Raw genomic sequence first — 12,337 nt, 5'->3', positions numbered from 1 at the left:
CCGTACCTGCCAGCATACTGGACAGAGAGAAAACAGCATTGAGAGTAAACCCCTAAGCTCTAGAACTATGCAGGAGTTTTCATTTATGCTTTTGGTTTTCACTCTGATCCTGAGTGGTCATCCGGGGAGCTTTAGAGAGAGGATCCACTCTTCCCTGCCCAGGTTGTGAACCAGGCGAGAAACAGGTAAGCCATCCCAATATCACCTTTATTATTAAAGGTGACTAATAGCTGAGGATGAGAACCCAGGCCGGCTTGCAGGGCTCCTGACAAACTATAAACAAGACGACTCACAACTACAGAAGCATCTCCCCCAGTCTGGAAGGCAGAGGTCCACATGAAGGCGCCAAGGGAGCCTCATTCTCCCAGACACTCAGGGTGCTTCCTTGTCCCCTCTGCTTCTCGTGGCTCCAGGGATTCTTTGGTGGTGGCTGTGTCTCACCCCATCTCCACATGGTATTCTCTGTGTGTCTGTGTCTCCTCGTCTGTCTCTTTGAAAGTCTCCCTGGGCTGAGGGCTCTCTGATAGAATCTAGAATTTAGCCATCTCAAGGTCCCTAACCGTGTCTGCAAAGACCCCTCTTAAAGTAACATCACATTTACTATTTTCAGGGCTTAGGATGTCGACATGTCTTTCTTATTCAACCTGTGACACTTAGTCAAATCTAACAATTGGTATATCTACCTCATGAAAAAGGGAGTGGACCTACTTGATCTTTAGAGGAAAGGCTTTATCCTAGACCTTGGGTCTCAAGAGTGGAGAGGGGGCGATATCCCCAGAGGCGACATATGCAAAGGCCAAGAAGATGAGTTTGATTGTCACATGTGGGGCTCCGACTAAAGGCTAGTGAATGCAGGACAAGGGTGCTAAGCTTTCTTCCTATAACACACAGAGCAGCCCCTCCTCCCACCTGCAAGCCAGCAGCCTAAAGCCAGCAAAGCTTAGGGGACTTGAGAACGAATGGCTGCTGAAGATAGACAGAGCCTGGGAGAGAAGGATAAGCGAGGTGAACATGCCTCATCTATTTTTGCAAAATCTACCTGAGAGTGAGGATGGGAGGGGTTAGAGGAAGAGGCCAGGAGTTACACTCTCTACTCTCCATCCGCATGGAATGGAAAGAGGGGGATCCTCTCTAGGAATCGTTTGCTTCTAGACTATCGTTTTCAGTTGATGAGTATAATGAGCCTCAGAGGAATCAAATAAAGTGTGTCCATATCTGCCTTGCATGCGGCCATACAGTCTGTATTGGAATTAGGTCTGAATTATAAAGTCGTTTCAACAGAAATTTATCAAGAGCATCTTTGAACTGGGAACTCAGCTGGTTTCTATAGAAATAGGTCATAGTCGGGCATGGTAGTACAAGCCAAGAGCCCCAGCACTTCACAGGTTGAAGGGGCAGGGCAGAGAAGTGACCACATGGCAATGAGACAGCCCATCGAGAGTTTCATGAAGGGTGCAAGAGTCTGTCTTGGGGAGAAGGGAGACCAGCTGTGGCTGCAGGCCAGAGCCAACAGCTAGCTTCACCAGAGAGCGCTCTGGCCAAGGACTTCTTCCTCAAAAGAGGTCAAATAGGACAACCGGGGTGTGTGCACTGGACAGAGGCATGTTGGAGGTTTTGGTTGGAGGATGAACAGGGAGAGCTGTCTTAGATTGGCGTGTCAGGTCAGACCCTTTGGGCAGGCAGAATGAGTGATATGTAAGATTATTTGAGCACGACACCTGTGAAGGATAAAGAGAAAGAGGACAGGGTAGTGCAGAGTCTTGGGCCCCTGTTGCTGTTCTGATGCCTTGTAACAACTGAGGACAGAGACTTGGGCAGGAGTTCTGGTGTGAATGGCTCCGAGTCTCTGCCGAAGCAGACAACATCAGAGTGGAGACAGCCCATCAGAGGGCTCCATGTTTGGAAGGACTTGCCAGGTCTCACACCTCTATGATGCTTAGTCCTTGGCTGGGAGTCACCCAGGAATAACAGAGCTTCAGCATGACATTGAAGGTGATCCTATAGCAGCCTCCTTGTCATTAAGCTCCTCCCAGAGACTCTCTGAGAGCTGCCATCACCTCTGAGTTCCTACATAGGGCCCAGTTGTCATTAATAAGGTGGGACTTCCACCCAAACAACTTTGTGGATTTTTTTTAAAGATTTATTTATTATGCACACTGGTCATCTCCCTCACAGTTTCCATCCCAGACCCCCAGAATAAAGGAGGGGCTTAGGGAGCCCTGCTCTCTTGAATACCATCAATAAAGTTCACTAGACCCGTCAAAAAAAAAGATTTATTTATTAAGTATACAGTGCTCTGCCTGCATGTATGCCTGCAGGCCAGAAGAGGGCACCAGATCTCATTACAGATGGTTGTGAGCCACCACGTGGTTGCTGGGAATTGAATTCAGGACCTTTGGAAGGGCAGGCAGTGCTCTTAACAGCTGAGTCATCTCTACAGCCCGCAACTTTAGAAGTAGAGGTAGTAACAGGGCTGAGAATGTAGCTCAGCTGGTAGAGTGCTTGCCTAGCATTCGGAAAGCCCTGGGTTCAATCCCCAGCACTACTGGGGTAGCGGCACACGTGTGTAATACCAGCAATGTACACAGGGGTTGAGGGGGTGTCAGGAAGAGCGGAGGTGCAAGGTGACATAGCAATTCTGAGGTCAGCCTGCAGTACATGAACCCCCAACTCAAAAACAAAGAAAAATAAATATGAAAACTAATGGCAGCAACGAGGTAGAATAAGGGGACTCAACACTATCATAGGCACTCATGCAACTATAGGTTGGGTCTAGAAGAGAATGTTCTAACAGAGGGACCCATTTCCAATCTTTGGTCTTCTTTTGTGGCCCTGGAGCAATGGCCCACAGCCTCTAGTCTCTGTGAGGGTGCATAAGCAGCTGTGCCCTTCAACCCTTGAGGGTCACTCAGTCCTTCTCTCCTCAACCCTGTTCTTTCTCTACAGTCTTTCCTTAAGGATCATGTGACTCTATGTGTCACCTCTTGACATTACCACATCTGTCTGGGTCCTTGTTTCTCTGGTGAATTCCAGAGTGGCATTTAGGAGTCCCCCCAACACTGCATGGGCCAGCATCTGGGGAGCTACACAGCGAGGAATGCCTGAGACATCACCAGGCTCTGAAAAGTTAAGTCCTCAGTTGACTGTCAAAGAGGACTCGGCTCCACTCCCTGCTCTGCTGGTCCCCACAGAGGCAAACCCTAAAGAACAGTGTGGTGATCTCCAGCATCGTCCCCTCTGGCTGTCTCATCATCTCTCAAATACAGCACATCTCAGTCATCTTTCTAGGCCCCTCTAGTGGTCCCAGCAGTAGCAATGCCTTCTATTTAGAGGTATTAGAAGATGCCAGTTTTAATGGGGAAAAAGACTGTGCCGGTCACTGACCACGGGCAACTCCCTCATGTTTCCACGTATTCCCCTGTTGATTGTTGGAACATTTTCTTGTACTCAGGGCCCAAGAACTGGAACTAGAAGATCAGCAGAGCAGACTGGAGCAGAAACTACGACAGAAAATGCTCAAGGATGGTGAGTATGGGGCACATTTGGGGTCCCTGCTGAAGACACCCTGCAGGACATTTGAGCAAGGCACCCTACGATATGATGGAGAGGCCATCCCACCTTATGTAGCCACCAGTTTGAGACCAGAACACAAGGCCAGCCTGTTCCTTGACTTCCCCTGAAGCCCAGCAGGTCTCCAGCAGGTGTCATTCCCTTGTGAGGGCCACATTTCCTTCATCCCATGTGTTGATAGGAATAAAGCAATTTACTTAATTTTTAAATGCGTTTTCATTAAGGTGGACTCTTGTGTAGTTTAAACTGGCCTTGAACACCCGGTCTTCCTGCCTCTGTATATTCATTACCTTGCTCATGGCTGTGACCAAATACCTGAAGAGGTTTGTTTTGTCTCACAGTTTGAGGGGGGCACGGTCCCCACATCTGGAAGGATGGTGACTGGTGGGTCTGTGGTAGGAGGAGCATGCTCTTACAGAGCAGGGAACAGAGATGGGACAGGAAGCCAGGAAAGACTATAAACCTCATCCCTTGCCCGACAGTGACCCAGTTCCTCCTGTGAAGCCCCACCTCCCAAAAGATCAGAAAATCTTCCAAAGCAATGCCACCAGGTAGGGACCAAGTGTTAAACACATGAGCCTATGGGGGAGATTTTCCTATTAAAACCATACTGCTCTGCCTCTCACCTGCTGGGTTTCTGGATATGTGCCGCCATGCCCAGCAAGCACAGTGGTGTCCGTCTATTTACTTAACTATCCTTTCACTTAGCAAATATTTATGGAAAAGGTAGTTCAGGCTCAGCACAAGGCGAAGACCAGCCCCTCCCCACTGGGAGTTTGCGATCTCAATGGGGAGACCAGTAGCCAGATCAGTTATCACAGAACATGAGGACAGTAAAAGTTGTTGGGGGCCATGGAGAAGTCAGACCTGGCTCTGCCGGGCACTAGAAATGGTAATAAGAATAATCCCTGGTGGCATGGGCTGGGACCATGACGGGGCACTGTGTGTGAGGCAAATATCCCACAGGGCTTTATGAATTCATTGACTCCGGTCATAAGAGTACTTGCTCTAAGGTGTGCTTGTGGGATTGTGGGTCTGGCCTATGATGACTTTCTGACACTGACATCTTACAGGTCTTCTAGATCGCATAGGGCCAGCGTTATCCCAGCCTCACTGGGTTACCTGGTACTGCGAATCATCATTTTTGGTTAAGTATTTTATTGCCATTTTAAGACTTGAAAACCAAGTCTCAATGAAGAGAAATAATCAAGGTGAGAGCTGGGCTCCAGTTTAGCACAAACTCATCCCCCACCCATGGAAGAGTGATTTACAAGCTCCTCTCTCTCATTCAAGGTCTCCCTCTACAGCTGAGACTCAGCCCAGACTATTGCTTTATTTTAGAAAACTACACTTTCATTTTATCTGTGTGTGGGCATTGGGGACACACATGCCACAGCACACATGTGGAGGTCAGAGGACAGTTTGTGCGACTTGGTTCTCTTCTTCCACTATGCGGGTCCTAGGAATTGAATTCGGGTCATTAGGGTTAATAGCTGGCACCTTCATCTGCTGAGCCATTTCTGTTTCTCAGAAGCCTTATAGGGCTGCATTATATAGCACTATTAAGAAAGGCATTCGAGGTAGCCATGGTGGTGCATGCCTGTAATCCCAGCAGCAAAGAACAAGAGGGACCTTGTGGGAGAACAAGGTGGAACCCAAGAACCAACTCTTGAAAGTTGTCCTTCAACCTCCACACCCATGCCATAGTGGTGCTTCCCTATAATCCCAGTCCTTCAGAGGTGGAAGCAAGAGAATCAGGAAATCTCGACCAGTCTCAGCTACATACAAGCTTGACACCAGTCTGGGATAGAGGAGATGGCACCACACAGGTGCACACACACACTTCATGTTTAAAACAAGACAAAAATACGATTTATCGTTACATACAGATGGCAGAAGTGTTGCTCTCATTGATGTAGGAGCCCCTGATGCGGGCAGTTTGGCTTGCTTTGGCTCAGATGTGCTCAGGAAAAAGGCCTGTTTGCTGTCCTTCTTGGAGGGGAAGGAGGCTTGAGGCTCAACAGGGTATGGCTGCATTAGTTCTCTTTCTCTCAGGTGCCCCTCCCCCACTACACACTCATTGACACACAAACATGCTCTCTCTCTCTCTCTCTCTCTCTCTCTCTCACACACACACACACACACACACACACACACACACACGCACGTGAAATATGAGCTGACTCCAGCACAAAGCACTCACCTTTCTCCTCTTTGGCTTTAAGGACAGCTCCTCAGTGTTAAATTCACTTCCTTGTAACCAAGCCCAGAACAATTGTGAACTCCCATGCTAAGAATTCCCCTGGCCCCAATCTTACCTGGGCGCTTAGTTTTTTCTTCTTTCTTTCTTTAGAGGGCCAGAAAGATGAGAATGATCTAGAGGAGGAGCAAGAAATATTCAAGGAGATGATGCAGGTGATTGAGCAAAGAAACAAGCTTGTGGAGTCCCTAGAGGAACAGCGTGTCAAAGAAAGAACCCAAGACCAACACTTTGAAAACTTCGTTCTCTCCAGAGGCTGTCAGCTCAGCAGGACGTGAGATGCCCTCCCCACCCCACTGAAGCTAGAGAGCCAAGAACACCACACTTTCTCACCAAGTTACTGAATTTAGACCTTACTGCTTAAAAGAGAGAAAGAGAGAGAGAGAGAAAGAAAGAAAGGAGAGGGGGAGAGAGAGAGAAAGAAAATTAAATGCCTCTCATATGAGCTCCATATGGTAGTTCACATGTGTAATCCCTGCTGAAGAAAGCTGAGGCAGGAGGACTGCTGTGAGTTCCAGGCCACCCTGCATTATACAAGGAGACCCTGTCTCAAAAAGCAGACATCTCTTGTAGGTCTTACATCTGTTATGGCTTCCCAAGGTTTTTTCCTTTATGAAAAACTGACTCTTGAGCTTTGGCAGTGCACACAGCCAGTCCTGAGAGTGCAGGTGATCTTGGCAGATGACCAGCATTGTTTGCTCCCTGGAAAGTCACACAGGCTTGACCTCTCGGCTGCCTTTGTCATTTTTCTTTATAATTCATTGAGTTACATGTTTTAAGACTTCTAAGAAATGCCTTTTCATTAATACGCCCATATTTGTCTTTTTTGCACGGCTGACCAGTTTCCAAATGTCAGGACACAGCAGCGGCAGTTTAAAGATTAGCTTAATATTTAAATTGTGTTTCCAGAGAAAGCAGAGAAACCCTGAGATTACTGATTAAATAAAGCCAATAACTCATATAGCAGGTGTTAATTCAATCCAGGGTGAATTTAATTTACCAGGTATATTTATAAGCCTTAATATAATATACATAAGCAATGAGAGTTAATTTAATTTTTTTAAAAGAAAAAAGGAAATAAAACTTGAAGTTCATGCCAGCAGGATTCTTTGGTTTTCACCAAATCTGCTACCTTTGAAGCCTCTTATTCCCACAATGTTCTGTTTGTAGCCCTGGACTATAATAAGTACTTTTAGGAAATGAATGGTTTTATAGTACTTTTTGAGGGAGCTTTGGTGATGGCAGAAAGAGAAGCTTTCATTTGTTGATAAAACACTGGTGAGCTGACTACTACTACTAAAAAACACACTGTGGTACCAGGGGAAGCCGCTTTTCCATGGTCACCTATGGTCATCTTAAGTGCATGACCTTTTTGAGACAAAGACAAAACCACTTCTAACTTCCAGGTAGAACTGAGGGCAATGCCCATATTTATTGAACTCCAAATTGAGTCATGAGTGTGTGTGTGTGTGTGTGTGTGTGTGTGTGAGAGAGAGAGAGAGAGAGAGAGAGAGAGAGAGAGAGATTAAAAGAGAGAGACACAGAGAGAGAGGATAGAGAGACCGTTTAAATTTGCAAAAAAAAAAAATGTTTGTGGATCGAGTGGCCATGTCAACATGTTGGGTTTCCTTGAGTATACAGGAACGAAAGAAGACAAGAGTTAGTGTTGATATATTTGCCATAAGTTATTGGAAACACAATAGGTTCCATGCCAGCCAAGGTGACATAATCAGACTTCGTCTCAAAAAATATTTTTCAGTCCCCAGGCATTGAGAAGAATATTGGATACATACAAATGAACTCATTTTGAGAAAGAGATGTGTGGCTCCAGTTTTCATTTCCAGTTAGATGAAAGCACACTTTCTGATGTCTGCATGTGTTTAACAGAGGATTTGAGTTGGGGTACCTAGGATGTCATTGTGAAAAAGAATTGGCACTTCTCTTAACTAGTTGTATTAAAAGGGATTCTCTCAAAGTGGGCAAGAGAGAAGACGATCTTGGTCCTACTGTTGGGTTATACTGTGGTTGCTGGGCTAGTTAAAAAGGTTTGATTCCTTACAATGGAGAATGTTCTAGGCTCTTCAATGCACTTCTTGAAGATGATTCCTCTGTGCAATGGAGCAGGACTGGGAAAGGATTCCGTCCTGCTCTACAGAAGAGCACCAGGGTAGAAAGTCAAGAAGAAACAGAGATCAAGTCCAGCCTTGGGTCAGATTTCACATCCAGCCTCCCACGGTGTCCAAATCAAGCCTGACAGGTTTTGATAGTCACAAGCTCAGAATTTTACCCACGCTGGATCAAGAATTCATAAGTGTGGTCTCTCCAACTGTCCATCTATAGATCTACTTATTCAGCATTCTCTGAGTGCTGGTGGGGTGCTGGGTGCTAGGCTACACAAAAGAGGTTCGTCCTCTTCTTCATTTCCAGACATACACAAAACAGGAACTCACTGCCATTCCCAAAGACAAGCATAAAGAACTAAAAAAATAAATAACAAACAAAACCCAGCACTTGGGAGGCAGAGGCAGGAGGATCTCTGTGAGTTCGAGACCAGCCTGGTCTATAAGAGCTAGTTCCAGAACAGCCTCCAAAACCACAGAGAAACCCTGTCTTGAAAAAAAAAAAAGAAAGAAAAGAATAGCTTTTCTCCCTGAATACTGTAGACTGGCAATAAAAATAAGTTCGTGTTGCTAAAACTGTGAAAAATCCTATCAGGTTGTAGCATTTCATTTAGACCTCCTTGTTGGCAGCATCAGGCTGCTTGGAATCAATCAATGGCAAGCTACAGCATGTTAATTGCCACTGAGAAAGGAAGTGGCAGGTGGTGCCAACTCTGATGAGCTGCAATGCAACTGATGTTTTTTTGCGTGGTGGGGGGGCAAATGACAATTCAGTGATGTCTCTCTTCCCAGGCAGCAGATTGATAGGCTTCTCCCTCCAAACAGAATGGCAGCATGCCCCACCCAGGTGGCTGATCAGAGAAACTACCTCAGCTAGGCAGAGGTGGCAGGGGGCAGCTGGCGCCATCGCACAAATAGAGAAAGTGGCGGTTGATGGATGTGGGCAAGATCCAATGTGGGAACTGATTGTCCTCAGAAGGTTCACTCGGGGCAGAGTCTCCTATTTCATCTCACCTCTCTGCTGACAAGCTTGTAAAAGATTAATCTGCTGCAACAATTGGTAGCTATTCATGATGATGGAAACGTGTTATATGTGCATGGCTCTAAATACCGAAATGAACCCGCAAATAAATGGTTTTGTGTCTCAGGAATCAAAACATATTCATGTGGGCTTGCCGGCCCCTCAGAGGGCAGCGTTCATTTCATCTCTTTCTTCTCGATGAAAGGACCTGGGACAAAGCCTTGATTTCATACAGGAGTTCGGAAATTAGCATAAGACCTCTCATTACCCTAGGCACCTGGAAGGATTTACCTGCTAGCCTCTCATTGGATTCCAGTGGGAGAGGCGGAGAGAGCTCAGCTCAGGTGTGTTCTCTAACAAAGAAAGGTATTTTCAATGCCATCGTAGGGGAGGGACGAGGCCATCCTTACCCCAACCTGCCTGGTCCTCTCATTTTCTTGCCTGGGGACGGCTGGTTTTGAATTCCACTTATTCACCAGGGACACAGCCTTGTGCACAGAGCTTGCTGCTTTCTTCCATTCACAGTCTTTGAGGATCAAGTTTGTTTTGCCTTGGTTCTTAACCTTAGCACATGCAAATGTGTGGAATGTAAATTATAATGCAGCTAGATGGCCACAACGGGACATCAACCGGTCAGTCCTGGGAGCACTCCCCATTCCATTCAGTCTCCCTGCATGGTGAGAAAACTTTGATCCCCTGTTTGAAAGGGATCTGCTTTTCTCATTGGCTGCCAATGGGAAATGCCCACAGTTGTTAGTGCTTTACAGTCTGACCTATGAGGTGAAGAGACAGGGACAGCCACCTCGGAGAAGCTTGACGGGTATTGTTTGAGAATCTTCTGGAACTCAGTTGCCTTCTCAGTGATCCTGAGTGGCAGACAGACTCAGCCTTTCCACACCTGTTAACTACAGACCACCATCCCAAGCCTTCAGGAGCAGACTGGGTAAATATGCCTGCTTCTTCTTCCAGCTCACTTCTGCAGAATAGGGAGGACGATGGGGAGGAGAGGAAGACGTAAAGGAAGAAAGGGCGAAGGAAAAGAAAACATAATGTTCTGGCTTTGACCCTCAGCACCACAAAAAAGGAAAGAAAGAATGCAAAAACCATGACAACCAGTTGACCAGGGCAGCCCCTGGACCCCACACTAGCATAAGAGTCACTGCAAATTCAGCTGGCCCCACCTGTTGGGTGCTATAAACTCTGCCTCATAGTTTCCTGTCTCATCCCGAAAATGCAATCCTGAGTAAGCATTGTCTGAATTCTCAGAAGATGAGCCCAAGACACAAAGAGGCTCAGCCACTCAACTAACTACCATCGATCATGGTCATGTCTGTAGTGACCCAACCCAGCTGTGGCCTCGGAAGTCTGGGGCCTGGATCTCCAGGCTGCACAGCCCTACTCTGCACCCCCTCTGGTCTCCTGCCTGGTATCACCTGCACTTTCCCTCCCTGCTTCGGATGGGTTTCCATCACCAACCCTCACAAAAAAACGTGCTAGCACCTGCTCCATCAAGCTCAACCTGGGAACACAGTCCAGGCGCCACTTGATCCAGTGTTTTGTGCTGCTTGCGCGTGTGCATATATGATCCAGTATTTTGCCCTGCTTTCATGTGTATGTGTGTGTGCTCCAACATGTAAATAGAGGTCAAAATTGTTAAGCTACTAGCTCTGCTGCATCTCTCCAAACTCCAACCTGAGACCCACAAGCTGCATGCTCCCTGGGATAGCTATGGATGTAGCCTGACATAAATCCTGAACTCACTTAAAACTCAGTGTTATATATTTTTTGTCCCCCACCCACCCGCCAATTGTGCTGTTCTCCAGCATGAACTTTGTTGAGGACAAGGTCATGTTGCTACTAGACTAAGGAGATGCCTTTTTTGTTTGTTTGTTTTTTTACGAGACAGGGTTTCTCTGTATTGTTTTGGAGGCTGTCGGTCCAGCCTGGCCTCGAACTCACAGAGATCCGCCTGCCTCTGCCTCCCGAGTGCTGGGATTAAAGGTGTGCCCCACCACCGCCCGGCTAGGAGATGCCTTTTTAAAAAAATCTCACATACTGATGGAGTTGTGAACCTAGGTTAGGATGTGGGTGTCATGAAATCATGCCTCCATCCTAACCTGGCATGGTGGCCCATACCTGTCTTCTCAATACCTGGGAGCTGGAAGCAGGAGGATCTGGAGCTCAGGGTCAGCCATAGCCATATGGTGAGTTCCAGGCCAGCCTGGATACACAAGACCCTGTCTCCAAAAAAAAGTATGTGTGGTATGAGAAGGGTGCAGGAGAGATGGCTCAGCAGGTAAGAACACTTGCTGTACAAGCTTGGGGACCTGGGTTTATATTCCCAGCACCTGTGTAAAAGCCAGGCATGATTGCGCTTGTGGGGTAGATACAGACTCACTGCCCAGCTGGGCTAGCCAAGAGGGCAAATTTCACATTCAGTGAAAGATCCAGTTTCAAGGGAATAAAGAAAGCATTAGAGAAGACACGGTGGCACGCTGGAGTGACAGCATAGCTGTATGCACTCACCTACACACAGGCACACACAATGATAGATGCGTTTTAAAGAAAGGATTATACCCAGTGCTAAAGAACAAAGGGATATGAGAGGAAAAGAACTGAGAGAGGGTTTGGGGTGAGTGTGAGGAGAGGTGGCTCTTGCAGGCTTTTAGGGGGACAAGGCATTCCATGAGGGAGGCAGGACATTAGTCATTGGAAAAGCCCTCATGGTCCTGTGTCACACTGGAGCTAACAGCCTGATCCTGAGCAGTGCTAGCACATGTCCTGTCCCCTCCCCATCCTAGAATAATAGTAGTTTGATATGTGCACGGATATGTGTGTGTGCAGCACTCATGTGCATGCATGTGTAAATAAGATCTAAGGAGAATAATTTTGGAGTAATCCAGCAGTTCAATAAGTATATCCTTTCTAAACACATTCCCCGAGGGAGAGGTAGCTAGGTTAGGATTCTAATTCCTGTTCAGTCTTGCTCCCGGGCTGCCCCAGAAACTTGATGTGCCTTGATGTCTCCATCTGTGACACGGGGATGCTCCCCCACCTGCCTGCTGTATATAGTTTTTAAATGGATGTCACAGGGCTGTAGAGGAAGCTCAGAGGTTAAGGACACTTGCTGCTTTTGCAGAGGATCTGGGCTTGATTCCCAGCACCCATATGGTGGCTCACAACCATCTGTAACTGCCGATCCAGGGGATTTGATGCTTTCTTCTGGCCTCATGTGCATCTGGTATGCACATGGTGTATAAACCTACATTCATATACATTATATAAAAATAAGTAAATAATGCATCATATTCGTTGTATAAAAATAAATAAATCTTAAAAGAAAAACACTTTAAAATGGGGACAGCC

At 46.8% G+C, this 12,337-nt stretch overlaps 1 protein-coding gene across 4 annotated transcripts in view; it reads left to right on the top strand.

Moving 5' to 3' along the window:
• LOC101837165 (MICAL C-terminal-like protein) overlaps window positions 1-10,738 on the top strand; it is a 53,094-nt gene extending 42,356 nt beyond the window's left edge. For all 4 annotated transcript variants that reach the window (XM_005075666.4, XM_040756248.1, XM_040756250.1 and 1 more), the window contains 2 exons: window positions 3,452-3,525; window positions 5,924-10,738. In XM_005075666.4, coding sequence (XP_005075723.3) covers window positions 3,452-3,525; window positions 5,924-6,108 — 259 coding nt within the window. In that variant the 3' untranslated portion in view covers window positions 6,109-10,738. The remainder of the gene's footprint in view (window positions 1-3,451; window positions 3,526-5,923) is intronic.
• The last annotated feature ends 1,599 nt before the right edge of the window (window positions 10,739-12,337 follow it).

This window comes from Mesocricetus auratus, unplaced genomic scaffold (genome assembly GCF_017639785.1).
Source record: "Mesocricetus auratus isolate SY011 unplaced genomic scaffold, BCM_Maur_2.0 Super-Scaffold_4256, whole genome shotgun sequence".
NCBI lineage: Eukaryota > Metazoa > Chordata > Mammalia > Rodentia > Cricetidae > Mesocricetus > Mesocricetus auratus.
This window is presented reverse-complemented; position numbering and strand designations above follow the sequence as displayed.